Raw genomic sequence first — 18,202 nt, 5'->3', positions numbered from 1 at the left:
CAGAATACATTAAGATTTCCAAGTTACTCACAAAATACACCATCTGGAGATAACTGACCCAGTCTAAAGGACAAGATGCAAATGAGCCAAGATGTGAATGCGGCTTGGTTCAGAGTCTCAGAGTTATCACTTAGGGAAGTACAGAGTTGGAAGTAGGAAGCTAAAGCCAGGAAAGATGATCTGAACTTTTTAGGTGGTTCCTGCAGCCCTAGGGATAGGCTGAGGGTACATTAGAGAGAAGGAAAGAGAAGCAGGGTAGTGCAATGCTAGAGGAATGTCCAGCAACATTAGAATTGAGAAAGGGCTTTCAGGTCTAGTGGTTGGGAGTTGTTACTGGTTTTTGTGAAGGCGGTTTCCATAGAGCACTGCTGCAGGAACAAAATTGCCAAAGGAAAGAAGTCACTTAAGAAGTACCCCATGTAGCCTTCTCGTTCCAAGAAGTTTGGCAGTGGAAGGGATGGGAGAGTAGCTAACAGGGTCTGTGACTTCTCATGTGGTTGCTGGGATTGCCTGTGAAAAAGACTCCATGAGAAGTGCTAAGATAATGCAGGAAATGGCTGTTATTCAAAAAAAGAAAAATTGGAGGCTCAGATTTTTTGTTTATTGAGAATTGTTAAAGTCAGCATCTCTGACTATCATTTATTACTCTCTGCTTACCCATCATCCAACTACAAAACAGCCCCATTGGTGTCATCTGTCATGGGGAGAGAAAGAAGGCTGACCATCAGAGAAGGAATGTGCCTGGTGTCGTTAAGCCACTTTGCAAATCACTGATATCCAATGTTTGTTTTCATGAGGGCCAACTGGACTTTTTGTTTTCTTCATTCAAGTTGAGTGAGATACTCAAATTCGGTTTGGATAAACTGCTGTCCTCTGAGGGGAGCACCATGGATGAAATAGACCTGGAGTCTATCCTGGGAGAAACAAAAGATGGCCAGTGGATCTCTGGTGCCCTGCCGACAGCAGAAGAAAGAAGCAGAGAACAAGAGGAAGGAAGTAAGTGGGGGGTGAGAGCAGAGTCAATGGCGTGGCCACACCAGGTTAGAACATGAGTGAGATGGGTCCCCAGGGAAAGTCCTGGATACTGCTCCTGGGACATCCTTTTCCTGTCCAGCCCTATTCTCATCCTGGGCACACTGTTTAAGACTTAACATGGTTCAAGAACTCTTCCTAGGCTGATTGGAAATTGTCTGGCTGTTCCCTTGTATCTGAACTTTGAACCAAATTGATGATACTAATACTTATGGTAGTATCAATCTCAAGGATTTTAATTTGTGTTTTTTTCCTCCCTTGATTGCAAGCATCTTCTCCTTTGTTTATTAGTAAATCCTTCTGTCCTTAGTATGGTGCTGCACATAGTGATCCCTTTTCTGAATAGTAGAATGAGTTATTTTTTAAATTATAGTTAACACCAGTTGAGCATTAAGTGTGAACTTATGTGCCTTATATCTATGTTTTCATTTCACTGCTCTGTGAAGTGAGGTACCGTTAATTTTAATTTTTTTAGTGAAGCAATATATATGATCATGAGATGATCTTGTCTTTTTTTTTCTGATTTGGGTCAACATTTGTCTTTTGTCCATTTCTGTTTCTATAGTATTTTAATTTCTTATTTGAAGATTTTTTTTCACATAGTAGCTTTGTAAGGATGTTCCCTGTTGTCTTAGGGTTATTTTGAAATGACTTTATTTTCCCATACCAGTGGCAACAGAGATTCAGTGTGGACTGGGGTGAGAGGTCTGATAGTCTTACTAGGCTTCTTAATTCAAGAGTACCTTATTCCATTCATACAGAGAAGGGCAGTTTCTTTACCCGACACTGCTTCCTTTTATTGGGTGGAAAGTGGGCTGACATGACTTCTGGTTTTGTGATTCTCTTTTGTTTCTGTAGGACCCTGAATTTCCATCACTTGCTTCCTTCTTTCCCTTTGCCACCAAACTGTCAAAGCACGTCTTCCCCTTCTAAGTTGTCTCTTTCCCCCAGAAGCAGTGCCTTCCCAAATTGTAAGCTGCACCTACTTTCTAGTTCCTTCCTTTCAATTCCTTAGTAGCCGCTGCTCTGATCTGCCAGGTCTCAGACCTTTCCTCATTATTTTCCCATTTGGGGTGTGTCCTTCTCGTGTGGGATAAATTTGATCTGTGTCTGACGTTGCTAGAACCCTGCTCCTCTTTTCTATGCGGTCTCTGCCTGACTCTCTACTCTAGTGTGGGCTTGGGAGCCGACTCAGCTGGTTTGAGATGTTCATTTCTCTACCTACCTGCAAATTGAAGTTTGTAGTACTCTCTGCCTCCTAGTTTTGTAGTAGGCATGGGTTCAGGGTGGTTTTGTTATCCTTGTTGTTCTGTATGGTTTTTATAGGATGTTTGGGGAGATTGGAATGTCAGCAGCTGGCGTGATTCTACAAGACAGTGCTCTTTGACTTTCCTCGTAGTTTAGCTTTTAAATTTTTTAATATTAGCATCCCATTTTTATTCTTCAAGAACTCTTTCTTATTCTCTGCTTCTTGTTGTTTTAAATGTATCTTGTTCTCATTCCAGGGATATAACATCCTCTCTGAGGACATTTATTATAACTTTTAAAGAGTATTCCAGGGAGAATATTTATTGTATCTTTTAACAAAGTATTCCTCTACTCCCTGTGTTGTCTCTCTTTTCTCTGATTGCTTCTCCTTCTTTTTAAAAAATTTGTCTTGTCCTTGTTGGTAGTTTTCCTGAAATACCTGGTGTGCTCTGAAATACCAGCTTGTGCTGGTGAAATGCCAAAGCTGATGGGCAGCTCTGGCCTGAGCAGGTATCTGGGCTCCCGGGGCTTATTCCAGCATCACTGGTTGGTGAGCTGTCCTTCACACTGAAGGGGACCTTCCCAGATGTCTGCATTGGAAGTCTTTTCTCTGGGCAACTCCGTTTCTCCAGAGACGAATCCTTTAATATCTTTCTTGGAAGAGGTGGGTAAGGGTCGGAATAACCTGTTTGCTCAGATTGAGGAGACAGCGTGAGTAAAGGGGTTCAGGGCACTCCTGTATTTGGTGTGCAGATTTTCTCTCAGTTCCCCCACCACGCAGTTCCTCGTCCATGGTAAGTTCTAAGCTTTTGGGGGATTGAAAGGGTCTGTGTTCTTATAATCACCCCTTGACTAGGCACCTGTGTTTTGCTTCCACTGTTCTTTTCACTCTGTTATCATCCCTCCAGCCACTTCTATTTTCTAAAGAGTTATTGACCTTTTCATCTACTGTCGTCTCATATATCTTTCTAAAATCCCTTTACTGCCATGTAGTTATTTTAGGTGGGAGAAGAAATAGGTGTATGTGGTCCTATTTCTAAGTTGCATTTTGATTATATTAAGTACTGAAGCTTGCACCCATTTCTGCACTCATCTAGATTAATTTCAGCCTATTTTCCTAACGTTTAGTAGAACAAAATAAAATTTCACTGTTTTCCAGAAAGATAATTACAATTTTTTTGGCAGTTGGACTGAGAAACATATTTTTTTCAGGCAGTCCAGCTGCCAGAAAAGATTTCCCAGTTGTATTAAAATTTGGAATTTTGTCTTTGATCAATGAGTATAGAGTTCACTCTGTGGTAGATGGTTCCATTGGCAGGCTATAGATAAGTGTCTAAGCCTGTGGTCTCCAAACTTCTCTGGGCTGCAGACTGAAGACAGATAGCATGGTTAAAAGAATACAAATAAATATGAAAGACTAGTAATTACAGCATCCCCTATCAAAATTAAATAGAAAACAGGGTGGCTTTATCTTGAATGCCAGGCTTTTTTTTTTAAAATCACGTTCGTAAGTTGAGAATTGCATGAAGATACATATGTTGGTATTTTACACTTCTCGGCTCTTTATTTTTTTTTTTCCACTTGTTGATAGAGCACCTCATTGAAAGCCCCCTGCTGATTTAATTAGCAAATGCCAATTAGAATTACAGCTGGTTGGATTTGGGTACAAGTGTGAAGCAGTTGATCTCTTGAGAATGAAAATGTTTTGCTTTCATACTCTCTGGGGAAAGCATACTTACAGCTGATTTTATAATGCTGTGAAAATACATTTTTGGTAACGTGCTATTAAATATGTTTCACTTTAGAATCATTGTCTCACCTCTCTCTGGTTGCTAGTCTTGGCTTGTTATATGACTTCTCTTTATCATGTGATTCATTATCTTGGCACATCACCCAACCTCTTTGAGCCTTTGTGTCCTCATCTGTAAAACGGTGCTATTAGTATCTGCTTTACTCTTTTACACAGTTGCAAAACACATAGCATAAAATGCTATTCAAGTTTACACTGTCACCATTACTGTTGTTATTGTAGTTGTTATTTGCTGGCCTGTTACCTTTCCATCCTTCTATAGAGAACAGTAATGTACTGAAAAGAGCACATTGGCCTTAGAGTCAGAAAATCCTGCCTTCTTCACTTACTAGCAATGAGAACTGGGGAGTCTCTTGATCACTGTCTGAGCCTCAGTTTTCCCTTTCTTAAGTGGGGTTAGTTATATCAGAACTGTGGTGAGGCTCATGAAGATGCTTCATGAGATCTACAAAGAATATTGTAAATCTAAGGGATTGTTTTTGTGCTTCTTTATTCCCTTCTAGATTTTCTACTTGTTCCTTTTAATATTACAGCAAAGGGGGGAGAAAGTTGAGTGTTAAAGGTGTGTTTGGAATTTTAAAAATATGCTCTTGGTTACCTTTATTAGATAACCTTAATGTCGGTGAGATTTATGCTGGGGAGTAGTGTGGAATGAACGAGTGATGAGTGTTCCAGAACTCAGCAGGGTGGAGGCATCCAGCAGAGACTCACAGACCATCTAGAGATGGACCAAAAGGGCTTTGGCCATGCTCTCTCCTTTGAAAAGTAAATACACGAGATCCCCCTGTGGATCCCAAACCCATCAGCATTAGTGAGATCAGAAATCCAGTACCTTCATCACAAGCTAGTCTTAGCCCATTTAGAATAAAGGCTGCTCTTTTGTTCACCCTGGTTATTGCTTTGACTAGAATCAATCTATTTTTCTTTAGTATCTAACATTTCTCTCTTTGTGTTTTATGTTTTTAGAAAACCACATGTACTTATTTGAAGGTAAAGATTATTCTAAGGAACCTAGTAAAGAAGACAGAAAATCATTTGAGCAACTGGTCAATGTTCAGAAAACCCTTTTGGAGAAGACTAGTCAAGAGGGCCGGTTACTCCGAAATAAAGGCAGTGTAAGAACTATTAATTTATGTAAGAATAAATTCTTTCAAACGTTCATCCTAAGAGAACAAAAAATGATGCTGGGAGTGATTGGTTAAGAAATAAGTGTGTAAGTGTTTGTTGAAATATAAGTATCATTGACTGTACCCTAGTATAAAAACTATGTAAGAAGTTGGCATCAAAATAATAACAAGGAGGGTATATTTTTTTACCATTTAATGCAGGTGATAGCAGCCTTGTCTATCTAAGCCACCCCTGAAGGGATCACTGTATTACATCAAAATACCATACCCTGTTGCTGACAATCATGACCCTATGTCATTATGAGAGGATGGCAATCATAAGTGTTGTATGTAATGTCCACAGTTTTTGGCACTTAATCTGTGCTCATTAAATGCTAGTTGTCATTAAGATAATCATGATGTTGAAATATTCTGTTTAAGACAGAATGATATAATACATTGAGGAAGATTTCCATTAAAAATGGTTAAACCTAAAATAACATCCTGCAGGGTATGCCTTCAATTTTTTAAAAAAGTTATTTTCTGAAGTACCTTATTCCTAATGAAATTAATCAAAATGATGTATTGCTGTACTAACCATGGCAGTGCTTTGGTTGAGTTTAGAGCACAGTATCCTGGTTACCATGTCTACAAGATGTATTAATTGAAGTGTCTTGCTACCACTTCCCACCACCCAAGGTGGCGTGGAGATGCAATGTCTTGTGAAATATTAAGCACGTTGCTTCTGTTCAGAGTGTGTTTTAGGGAGGAATGAAACTCATGAAAGAACAGGTAACCCCCAGGCTTTCCTGGTTATGGAGCTTGTTCTTCCTACAGGTTCTCATCCCAGGCCTTGTGGAGGGGTCTACCAAAAGGAAGCGGATTCTGAGCCCAGAAGAGCTGGAGGACAGGAGGAAGAAAAGACAAGAAGCAGCAGTCAAGAGAAAGAAACTATTAGAGGAGAAGAAGAGGAAAAAGGAAGAAGCAGAACATAAGAAAAAGTATGTATGTGTTATTCGATTGTATTATTAATAAAGCTGAGGGTCCCAGTTGGTAAAGGAATCACTATTGCATAGTGAGTCCACAGTTGAACATCACTTTACAATTGCAGAAAATGTCTGTAAAGCTGGTAGTTCCTACTGGTAACAGAATACATTTTTAAAGATTAAACTTTAACCTCAACAGTTAGTCTACTTAAGAGGACAGTCCTGAGTGCCTAAGGCAGAGAAGATGCATTCAGTTGAAGCTAGAAAATTTTAGGATTTTATTTCAGCTGCCTAACGAGAGTAGTTTACTTGAACATTCCCTTTTAGTCACATGTTCTTAAAAATAGTGACATCCGGTGGCTGCTCAGTTTTGAAGAGTAGTCAGGAGGCAGTTAGGCTAATCAGTAAGGCTTCTTGTTTATTTACAAATAGGCAGAAAACAGGGTGAGTTTCTAATTGCATCTCCACTTGGCACTTACTGTTTGTGAATAGCAGTACAAGATGTGCTCCAAGGGAAATTATGATAAGCGCAGTTAATTTCCTTTCCTCTCTGGCCTGTTGAAGGATGGCCTGGTGGGAGTCCAACGATTACCAGTCCTTCTGCCTGCCTTCCGAGGAGAGCGAACCAGAGGACCTGGAGGACTGTGAAGATGAACGCTCTGCCCAACTGGGTTATGAGGACCCAGACTCGACCTCCATCAAGTATGTAAGCGGTGATGTCACCCACCCACAGGCTGGGGCGGAGGATGCTGTCATCGTGCACTGCATAGGTAGGAGAAGTGGTGGGGCCTGAGTCTTTATGGTACCAAGGTCTGGGGAAGATGAGGCAGAACCCTGATTTAGGGGTGATTAATGGGCCCAGTGTAGTCTTGTGTGGTCAAAAGAGTGAATTTTAGAACCAGGAGACTGCGATTTGACTCTTGTCCCTCTTGTTTATCTGGTTGAGCAGCCCAGCCTCTCTGGGCCTCAACTTCCTTATCTGTGTAATGGTATAAGATCTGCCCTGTTCTCTGCACAAGGTTTTTAAGAGAGTACAAGGAGGTAACATCTATAAGACAAATGAATCCTTTCAAAACTCCAAGCATGTTCTTTCCTCATGACCTTTGTACTTTTTACTTCCTCTGTCTGGAGCCCTCTTTCCCCACTTGGCCACGTCAAGCATTGTTCAAATGTCTGCATCTCAGAGAGGTCTCTCTTGCTTGCCCAGACCCCATCCTTACCCCTCTTTTCTTCTCTATCCACTTTCTGACCTTATTTTACTTGATGATACATCACCACCTGATGTATTGCCTATGTATTTGCTTATTTGTTTCATTGAACTAGGAAATAGCTTCATGGGAGTAGGGATTTTTTTTTTTGTCCACTGCTAACCCTAGTGCCTAAAACAGTTCTTGATATGTAATACTAACAAATATTTATAGTATGATTGAATGAATGAATGACTGTAAATACCAGGTACTAACTAGCTGTGTTAGTACCAGCTTGAATAAGTCATTTAACCTTCCCATTTTCTTACCTGTAAAATGGGAGTTGTGTGCTGTTGTATTACGTCTGCTCTGCATCTTTCCTCAGCCACCTCCCAGGAATTACAGAAGTACTGCAGAGATTCTGCTCTTTCAGAACACTAATTTTTTTGATGCTTTTCTTTTATGATGGCCAAGTATATTCCAGAAAACCTAAACATATTTGAGAAGTCCAGTGTATAATATGTGCAGGAGATTAGTTTCTGCTGCTCTTTGAAAAATCATTCTTCTACAAGTCTCTTTGGTGTACCTTTGTTTTTTTAAATTGTGGACTGGATTTTGCCTCCTATAGTAGAAAATTTTCTCTTTCCTCTATCAGATGACTCTGGCCGCTGGGGCAGAGGTGGTTTATTCACAGCTCTGGAAAAAAGATCTGCTGAGCCAAGAAAAATATATGAGCTGGCTGGGAAAATGAAAGGTAAGAAGCAAAGCAGAGAGAAGGGTTAGGGATGGGAGAAGAGGGGAGAGGACGCTTAGGACAAGTATTAGGTGCGTTAAAAAGCACTAGATGAGGAGTGGGAAGAGCCGGTTGGAGTCCGCATTCTGTCATCAGTCAGCTAGTTGATACGTGACTTTGAGGCAATCCCTTCCCCTCCCTGTGTCTGTTTTCTCATTTGTAATTTGTGAATGATAATTATTCCACCCACCGCGTGGAACTATAATGAGGATAATGAATGAATCTGCAAGTACTTTAATAAATGTCAATCCCTGCATGCATGTTAAAGTGTTGGCTTGAAGAGCATTTCATTGTTTACCCAATTCACTCCATCTTCTTAAGGGACTATCTCCTGAAAATGTCAGACTCCTGTGGGAGAGAACTGAGACATACCATTGAAGTGCTAACAAGACCTGGGTGCTGAAGGGAAGGAGGTTGTATTATGAAGTAACACTCCCTGGAGGCAGAAGTAGAGCTGTGCGGGGCAGGGGAACTTGGAAGCTGGACAGTATTCCCCCTTGGCATAGGGAGGGGCCAGGGCACCTCCTGTTATGTGTGGAGATCACAAAGTGGCAAGAGGAGTAAAGCGATTATTGTGATTAGCCTCTCAGGTTCCATAGGAAATGAAGGATCTTGTCCAATAGAGGAGGGCTGTTCACATTTCTTAGAGATTGTTTTTTTCCTAATTAATTCTTCTGCTCACTTCTCCAGGGTAGAAGGGGATGTAAGGACTTAGAGTGAATACTCTTTCTACTAAAACAGATTACATATTACAGGGTTTAATATGTGTGAAATAATTAACCCAGCTCTAGATATTGATTGGGCAGCTGGAAAAGGAGAGAATTCAGGAGGAGGTTGGAGTTAGAGATGCAGGCTGAGAAGTTCCCATTTGGATGAGGAACAGGAGGGCAGAGAATAGAGCATGGAAAACACCTCCATTTAGGAGCAGAGGCAAGAAGGGGAGAAAGAAGGAATTGTCAGAAAAATAAGAGAACCTTGAGAATGGAGTGTTTTGAGGTACAAGGGAGGAGAGATGTCAAGAAGTGGTCTGTAGTGTCAGACACTGAAGTGAAGATGAACATTGGTAAAAGGCCATTGGATTTGCCCCAAGGGCAGTCACATGACCTTGGAGCACTTGGAAGAGAGTGTGAAAAGTAAAACCTGGTTGCACAGTGTTAAGGCATAAGTGGTCAGTAAGGAAACAGAGATGGGAGTGTGCACTGTTTTCTGAAGAAAGATTGAAATAAGGCAGAGCAGGGTAGATGAAAAGTGGGCTTGAATTATCAGGGAGGGCTTCATGGAAAGTGGTGAAAGTTCTCTTAGGCCTGGAAGGGTGGGTTGGGTTGAATTTAAATAGGTGGAGAGAAAGGGCAGGAGAGCCCATAACCATGTCTCATTCTTTTTGGTATCCCTGTAACTCCACCATTCCCAGTATGGGGTATTGAATGATCCCTGCAGCTACGCAGCAAATGTTTTTGTGGAATGTTGTGTAGGTCAGACAGGCTGGAATAGAGGGTTTAGACTGAGGAATAGAGGAGAGTTAGATTTTAAAGAAGAGAGATTTGGGCTACATTATAGAAGACGGTACATGACTTGTCCAGGGAGATGCCGTTCTAGGCAGGACCTTATCCAATGGCTAGTGGCTAGATATAGGAGATTTGAGTAGAAGAATGGCACAGCAGAGCAAATATTTTAGAACGACTTGAACAATTGGGGTATGCAGGATGGATTGAGAGGACAAAAGGTTCAAACTGGAGTAGGCCAAAAAAAAAATTGGAGTATGCAAAGCCATAGAATTAAATTAGCACATTTCTCTAGAGAATTTGATTTGATTTGGATGAGGTAGGAAAATATACAAATACAAATATGTAAGTATGGTAGAATACAATATTTGAATAGTTTAAGACAAACATAAGACTCTTCTAAAGGAATTTTACGTTCATAATGCCCCACCCCCTCCCAGCCCGGATGCCTCTGGGTTTTGCATTCACTCTCCAATGCCTACAGGAGTACTTTGTAGGCAGCGTTTGAGAGGCATTGAATTAGGAGATCATAAAAATTCAGGCGTGAAGGGGGTGACATGGTTGCATAAGACATTCCTTCTTTAATCTCCCTTTTTAACCAACGGTTTAGACATCTATACATGAACAAAGGTGCTTTGGTGGGTCTTTTGGGAGACCCAAGAGGAGACTCACCTACACTGCAACTGGTAAGAGACAGACACACCTCCGTATAGGCAAGGAACCAATGGAGCCAGCAAAACTGCCTAGACCCGTCTCACTGCTGTAGGGCAAAAATCAGGTGAGTGCTGCCCTGGGCAGGTACTCACAGAACTTGCAGAACTCCAGCCTTCCTGAAGGGAGACTCTGGCATACCATTGGAGAAAAAGAAAAATATGAGTTTGCTTGCAGCAGAGGTGGTAAGAGAAACTTTCCCAGCATCAACCCTCCCCCCAAAGAAACACTTTGAGGGGCTGATTTTTCTGGCAGAGGCACCCAGCTACCCTCGCCAGGTGGAACACAGCTGAAAAACCTGTTTCTCTCCGCCAGCATCTGGAGTACTAAGGTGGGAGCTCCACGACTGTGGGAAGGAAGTCTATTGGGAAAGAGGCAGATGATAAGAATTTCAAATGGTGTCAAAGACATGTGCTCAGTAGGAAGTTCACTCAAGGACCCCCGGGGGTACCACCCTGGGGATCTCCCTACTAGGTGTGTGGGCACCAAGTCTTAAACCCACACCTCCCCCCAACTCTGCTGCTGGCTCCCTGTGCTTGCTCCGCAGTGTGTCCATGAGAGCGAGCTCTGCTAGATCAGGAGCCCACTCAAAACAGGTCCTGTTGATGGGCAGGGAAGAAACCACAAACTTGAGTTATAGCGCCACCTTCTGGGGAAAAAAGGTGTGCAGCCAACCTGGTGAATTGTAGGAATCAGAGAAGACACAAAAGCTTAAAAATTTGGCCACAAGACAGAGCAAGAAGAGTGGAGCACAAACACATAGGAAAAACTGATATAATACCAAAACCATAGAACATAATACCCCATCTGCTGAAGGTAATGAGCACAGAGTTTAGGACGTATCTGCTACTTCAGATTCAAAAGCACCAGCATGTACCAGGAATATGAAAAATCAAGGAAATATGGCATCACAAAAAGAAAATGACAGTTCTCTATCAACCATGCTCAAAGGCACAGAATATTATGATCTAACTGACAGAGAATTCAGAATAGCAGTTATAAAGAAACTCAATGAATTTTACAAGAAGGCTCAGGCAACTCAGTAAAATCAGGAATAAAATATGTTAACATAATGACTTCTTTTCAAAGAGATTGAAATTTTAAAAAACCAAACAAATCGTAGAGCTGAAGAAGTCAGTGGATGAGATGAAGAATGCAATAGAGAGCAGCTATAGCAGGGGTGACCATATGGAAGAAAGAATAAGTGACTTCGGGAGATAGGAATTTTGGAATAACACAAAGAGATGAAAGAACAAATTTTAAAAGAGTGAAGCAAGCCTATGTGAGTTATGAGATTGAAACAAGAAAACACAAATATCAGAATAATTGGGCTTCTAGAAGGAGAAGGGGACAAAGAGTTTAAGAAATAATAGCTGAGCACTTTCCAAACCTGGGGAAAGTCTTGGACATACATGTCCATGAAGCTAATAGATCACCCTATAATCTCAATGCAAAAAGACCTTCTCCAAGACACATTATAATGAAACTGTCAAAAATCAATGATAAAGAATGTTAAAAGCAGCCAGGGAAAACAAGAATGTAACCTACAAAGGAACCCCTATTAGGCTATCAGCAGATTTCCTAGCAGAAACTCTACAGGTTGTGAGAGTGGAATGACATATTCAAAGTGTTGAAAGATCAAAATTTCCAGCCAAGAATACTTTACCAGCAAAGTTATCTATTGGGTATGAAGGAGAAATAAAGGCTTTCCTAGGCAAACAAAAGCTGAGGGAATTCACCACCACTAGACCTGCCTTGCAAGAAATGCTGAAAGGAGTTCTTCAACCCAAAATGAAAAGACACTAATCAGTGACATGAACACATATGAAAGTACACAACACACTGGTAAAGGTAAAATATATAGAGTCAGATTTAGAAAACTAACTCAGTGTTAGGATGGTGTGTTAACCACTCAACTATAATGTAAAGGTTAAAGGAAAAGAGTAGTAAAAATAACTATAGCTACTATAAACTGCTAATGAATAATATAAAAACATAAAAAGAGGTAAATTGTGACATGTATAATATACAAGGGAGGAGTAAAAGGGTGCAGCTTTTATAGGCAATTGAACACTGTTCTGTCTATAAGATGTTTCATGTAAGCGCCATAGTAACCACAAAGCAAAAACCTAGAGCAGATCCACAAAAGACAGAGAAAGGGGAACCAGAGTATACCACCACAAAAAATAACCAATTTACAAAGGTAGGCAGAAAACAGAGGGAAAGAGAAACAATGGAAATACAAAACCACTGGAAAGCACAAGATGACATTAGTAAGTCCTTACATATAATTACTGTAAATGTAAATGGATTGGGGACTTCCCTGGTGGCGCAGTGGTTAAGAATTCACCTGCCAATTCAGGGGACACGGGTTCGAGCCCTGGTCCGGGAAGATCCCACATGCTGCGGAGCATCTAAGCCCCTGTGCCACAACTACTGAGCCGGCGTGCCTAGAGCCCATGCTTCACAAGAGAAGCCACCGCAATGAGAAGCCCACGCACCACAGTGAAGAGTAGCCCCCACTAGACACAACTAGAGAAAGCCCACGTGCAGCAATGAAGACCCAGCACAGCCAAAAATAAATAAATAAATAAATAAAATGTAAATGGATTGAATTCATTAATCAAAAGGCACAGAGTGGCTAGATGGATAAAAATAACAAGACCCAACTATATACTGCCTATAAGAGACCCACTTGGGCCTTAAAGACACATGTAGACTCAAAGTGAAGAGATAGAAAAATATATTCCATGCAAGTGGAAACTAAAAGAAAGTGGAAGTAGCTATATTTATATCACACGAAATAGACTCTAAGCCAAAAGTGGTAATAAGAAACAAAGGGGTCATTATATAATGATACAGGGATCAATTCATCAACAAGATGTAACAGTTGTAAACATTTATGCACGTAACATCTGTGTACCTAAATACATTAAGCAAATATTAATAGATATGAAGGGAGAAATAGACAACAATACAATAATAATAGGGGACTTCGATACTCCACTCTCAGTGATATGTAAATCATCCAGACAAAATCAACAAGGAAATGATGGGCTTGAACCAAACATTTGACCAAGTGGACCTAACAGGCATCTATAGAACATTCCATCCAACAGCAGCAGAATACACATTCTTCTTAAGTGCACGTGGAACATTTTCAACAAGACATATGATAGAGCAAAAAACAAGTCTTAGCAAAATAAGACAATTGAAATCATACCAAGTATCTTTTCTGTTCACAATGGTATGAAACTAGAAATAAAACGAGGAAAGCTGGAAAATCTGCAAGTGTGTGGAAACTAAACAACACACTCCTGAACAAACAATGGGTCAAAGAAGAAACCAACAGGGAAATCAAAGAATATTTCAAAAAATTGAAAATGGAAACACAACATACCAAAACCTATGGGGTGTTGCAAAAACAGTTCTGAGAGGGAAGCTTATAGTAATAAATGCAAATATTAAGAAATTAGAAAGATCACAAATAGTCAACCTAACTTTACCGGTCAAGGAATTAGAAAAGAGGAGTAAATTAAGCCCAAAGTTAGAAGAATAAAGGACGTAAAACTCAGAGCAGAAATAAATGAAATAGAGACCAGAAAAACAAAAGGTCAATGAAACTAAGAGCTAGTTTTTCAAAAAGATAAACAAAATTGATAAACCTTTAGCAAGACTAAGAAAAAGAGGGAAGACTCAAAACCAGAAAAGAAATTATAACTGACCCTATAGAAATACATAGAATCATAAGACTACTATGAATAATTGTACACCAACAAATTAGATAACCTAGAAGAAATGGATAAGTTCATAGAATTACAACCTACCAAGACTGAGCCAGTAAGAACTAGAAAGTCTGAACAAATCAATGATGAGTAAAGAGATTGACTCAGTAATTAAAAACCTCCCAACACAGGAAACTCCAGGACCAGATGGCTTCACTGGCAAATTCTACCAAACATTCAAAGGAGAATTAACATCAGTCCTTCTCAAACTCTTCCAAAAAATTGAAGAGGAGGGAATACTTCCAAACTCATTCTATGAGGCCAGTATTACCAATATCAAAGCCAGATAAAGACACTACAAGAAAATAAAACTACAGACCAATATCTCTGGTAAACATTGATGCAAAAATTCTCAATGAAATATTAGCAAACCTAATTCAGGAACTCATTAAAAGGATTACGTACCATGACCAAGCAGGAATTTTCCCTGGGATGTAGGGATGGTTCAACATACACAAATCAATAAATGTTATACACCACATTAATAGAATGAAAGATAAAAGTGATCATCTCAGTAGATGCAGAGAAATCATTTGACAAAATACAACATCCTTTCGTGATAATATACCCTCTGCAGATTGGGTATAGAAGGAACATACCTCAGTATAATATAAAAGGCCGTATACAACAAACCCACAGCTAACATTATGTTCCACAAGAATTGAAACCTTTTCCTCTAATATCAGGAACAAGACAGGGGTGCCACTCTTACCCATAGCTGAGTGGATTTGGAAAAGGCAAGACGTAAGGAGGATTCAGAATAGTCCTTCCTCAGGGATCTCATTCTGTAGTGAACTTTGTGTTCTTTCTGTTGCTCCCTTTTGTTTTACCTCAGATTTGAGTTTGGGAGGTGTCCTTTTATTTCCTATTGATGATAAAGAGTCAAGAAACAAAGGGCAAGATTTGGTAAGTAAAAAACCACATCAGTTTATCAGAGCTGAACTTTGACTCCCATCACCTCCCCTTGAAACTACTCCTGCTCCCACCCAGTTAATGATCGTTCCTCCTAGTTGGCCTTGATTGTGGCCCAGCACCGTGATCGCGCCAATGTCCTGTCTGGCATTAAGATGGCAGCCCTAGACGAGGGCCTGAAGAAGATATTTTTAGCAGCAAAGAAAAAGAAAGGTAAGCTCTTCCACTTGTGCTCAGGGATAGATGAATTTCTGTTCCCAAGCATATGATGTGATTTTTAAAGGGAGGTAAGAAATGTCAAGACCCCATTCAACATACATGGTAAAGGTAAGCCCCAGTATGAGAGATCACAGAAGTAACAACCTCCTCATCTTGTATTTGCAAAGCCCTTTTCCTTTCTACATCACTTTTGTATCCGTTATCTCTGTGGATCGCCTGCATCCACTTGGGTATTTGTATCATTTTACAGATGAGGAAGTAAAGGACCAGAGATGAAGTAAACTGGTCATAATGCAGTTGTGAAACGCCTCTTGGAGAGTCCCAGTCCGCATTAGCAGACAGTTCTCTGCCAAAAACCCGAGTTCAATTTTGTTTCTAAGCCCAGTGTGTCTCAGAGTTTCTTGAACTGATTGACTTTTTAAAAAATAAATTTATTTTATTATTTTTGGCTGCATTGGGTCTTCGTTGCTGCGCATGGGCTTTCTCTAGTTGCAGCGAGCGGGGGCTACGCCTTCGTTGAGGTGCATGGGCTTCTCATTGCGGCGTCTTCTCTTGTTGCGGAGCACAGGCTCTAGGCTTGGGGGCTCAGTAGTTGCGGCTCAAGGGCTCTAGAACGCAGGCTCAGTAGTTGTGGCACACAGGCTTAGTTGCTCCGCACCATGTGGGATCTTCCTGAACCAGGTATCAAACCCACGTCCCCTGCACTGGCAGGCGGATTCTTAACCACTGCACCACCAGGGAAGTCCCCTTGACTTGTTAAAGAATCTTTGCTTATTTTAATTACATCTTGATCATTGATCGTATTTTATTTCCATAGTACCTACTTATTTCCAGAGCCTGTAGGTCCTTGTGTTCAATAGAATTAATTTAATTTTCCCCTATTACAACCCCTCCCCAGAATATTTTTGACATTATAATCATATGGTTTGAGTGGGACACACCAAGATTATATACATTTTGTTCTTTGGAAACCACAAAGTGACTCAGAATATGTTATTATCTCCTATGTATATTTTATACACATTAATCAATTTGATGAATGAAGACATCATGATCTTTTTTTTTTTTTTAACAGCAAGTGTCCATCTTCCACGCATTGGACATGCCACGAAAGGTTTTAACTGGTATGGTACTGAACGACTTATTCGGAAACACTTGGCCTCAAGAGGCATCCCAACTTACATGTATCCTTTTATTATCCTGATGGTGTGCACTTCCAGCTCAAAAGGGGAAAATGTCTTGCATTTTTCTGGTGTCATTATTTAATCCAAGGCCAAGTCTTCTTCTGCCATGTTTTTCAGTCTATACCTCTTCAATGAGAAAAAACTAAGAAGCATTTTCCAACTTGTATATATCCAAGGAGGTAAATATACCCAAGCATTTCTGGGTGCCAACAGCTAAATTAAAAGATATATGAAGAGGGGAATTAATTGAAGAATTGCCATTTGCTAACATACTGAATCTTTTTCACATCAATTCTCTGGAGATCCTTCAGGCCCATAGACCAAGTCCTGATTCTAAGAACTTCACTCTGTTCACTAAAATAAACAAACAAACAAACAAGTGAACTGTTTTATTTCTGAACCCATTCAATGTATTCTTAAGGAGCCAGTGTGAAATTCATTTTGACCATGAGGATATAATCTAGTTTCTCTGGACTAGTATTTTCTTCTAATGACCTGCTTGCTGTGTAAGTTAGCATTGTTTGCACTGTACTGAGTCCAGAATTACTAGAAGAAGCTGAATTGGCCCCCAAGTGCTATAATTATACAGAAACTTCATCTTTTTACTTACTTACTGAAATTAATTCACTCAGTGGTGGTTTATTTAAACCACTGTAAAAACTTAGCAGAGAAGTTGTGGTTTATACACTTGCGCAATTCAAGCAGTATCAAAAGAGTTTTAGTATATCAGATAATAATTCTACAGTAATAAGTACTAACAATATTGGAAAGATTTATGATATGGTAAAAAGAAACTAAGGCATGCTACTTCTGGAGTGGTTATTTCAATAATTACTAAAGAACTAGTAGTTTTAGTAAAGTTGACTTTAGTAGATTTAGTAAAGTTGATTTTAAAAACTTTTTTTTTTTTTTGTGGTACGCGGGCCTCTCACCGCTGCGGTCTCTCCCGCTGCGGAGCACAGGCTCCGGATGCGCAGGCTCAGCGGCCATGGCCCACGGGCCCAGCCGCTCCGCGGCATGCGGGATCCTCCCAGACCGGGGCACGAACCCGCGTCCCCTGCATCGGCAGGCGGACTCTCAACCACTGCGCCACCAGGGAAGCCCTAAAAACTTTTAAAGTTTTTTAAAGTGATGAAATATATATTCCTTGACCGTCCTTATCAGCTACTACTTTCCTAGAAGCAAGGCTGCCATCCTTCATCCACAGGCCTCATCTTCCTCCTTAGGACAGCTGGTGCCTTAACAATCGGCTCAGCATCAGATCCAGCCTTCAGCAACCAGCCAAGATGTTTGCTCAAAGCTACTGTAATAGAATATGTCAAAAAGGAATCAGGATCTGGTGGGCCTCTGAGGTGCTCTGTTTTCTGAATTCTAATTTTGTTCTCCTGGATGTGGTACTGATGTGGTACGTGTAATACAGGGATGCACAAAATATTTGGGAAAATCCTTTGGCAGCTTGCCAGGGCCCCAGTTTGCACAGCTATTTGCATAATAATAAATACATTTTCTATCTCTAAAGGTTTCTTTGCTTTCTTTCCCCTCAATCTAGTTTTTGTCCCTTCCATCAGACTGATTTCTTTATAGTGAGAAAGGTGAATGGATTAAGGAGAAAGGAGAGGTAATAGGAGAACAGGGTGGCTCTAGGGGAAGGAAGCACCTTCAGCCAATTCATGCTTTGGAAAGATAGGTCTCCGAGGGGAAAGGCTGAGAAATGAGATTCCTGATCC

The 18,202-nt window shown here is 40.5% G+C and overlaps 1 protein-coding gene across 2 annotated transcripts in view; it reads left to right on the top strand.

Moving 5' to 3' along the window:
• Nucleotides 1-17,993, top strand: part of CHD1L (chromodomain helicase DNA binding protein 1 like) — a 58,988-nt gene extending 40,995 nt beyond the window's left edge. For both annotated transcript variants that reach the window (XM_007119457.3, XM_007119458.4), the window contains 9 exons: nt 831-996; nt 5,057-5,205; nt 6,034-6,197; nt 6,747-6,952; nt 8,025-8,123; nt 14,996-15,066; nt 15,171-15,285; nt 16,367-16,475; nt 17,640-17,993. In XM_007119457.3, the coding sequence (XP_007119519.1) occupies nt 831-996; nt 5,057-5,205; nt 6,034-6,197; nt 6,747-6,952; nt 8,025-8,123; nt 14,996-15,066; nt 15,171-15,285; nt 16,367-16,475; nt 17,640-17,718 (1,158 nt within the window). In that variant the 3' untranslated portion in view covers nt 17,719-17,993. The remainder of the gene's footprint in view (nt 1-830; nt 997-5,056; nt 5,206-6,033; nt 6,198-6,746; nt 6,953-8,024; nt 8,124-14,995; nt 15,067-15,170; nt 15,286-16,366; nt 16,476-17,639) is intronic.
• The last annotated feature ends 209 nt before the right edge of the window (nt 17,994-18,202 follow it).

This window comes from Physeter macrocephalus, chromosome 4 (genome assembly GCF_002837175.3).
Source record: "Physeter macrocephalus isolate SW-GA chromosome 4, ASM283717v5, whole genome shotgun sequence".
Taxonomy (NCBI): domain Eukaryota; kingdom Metazoa; phylum Chordata; class Mammalia; order Artiodactyla; family Physeteridae; genus Physeter; species Physeter macrocephalus.
This window is presented reverse-complemented; position numbering and strand designations above follow the sequence as displayed.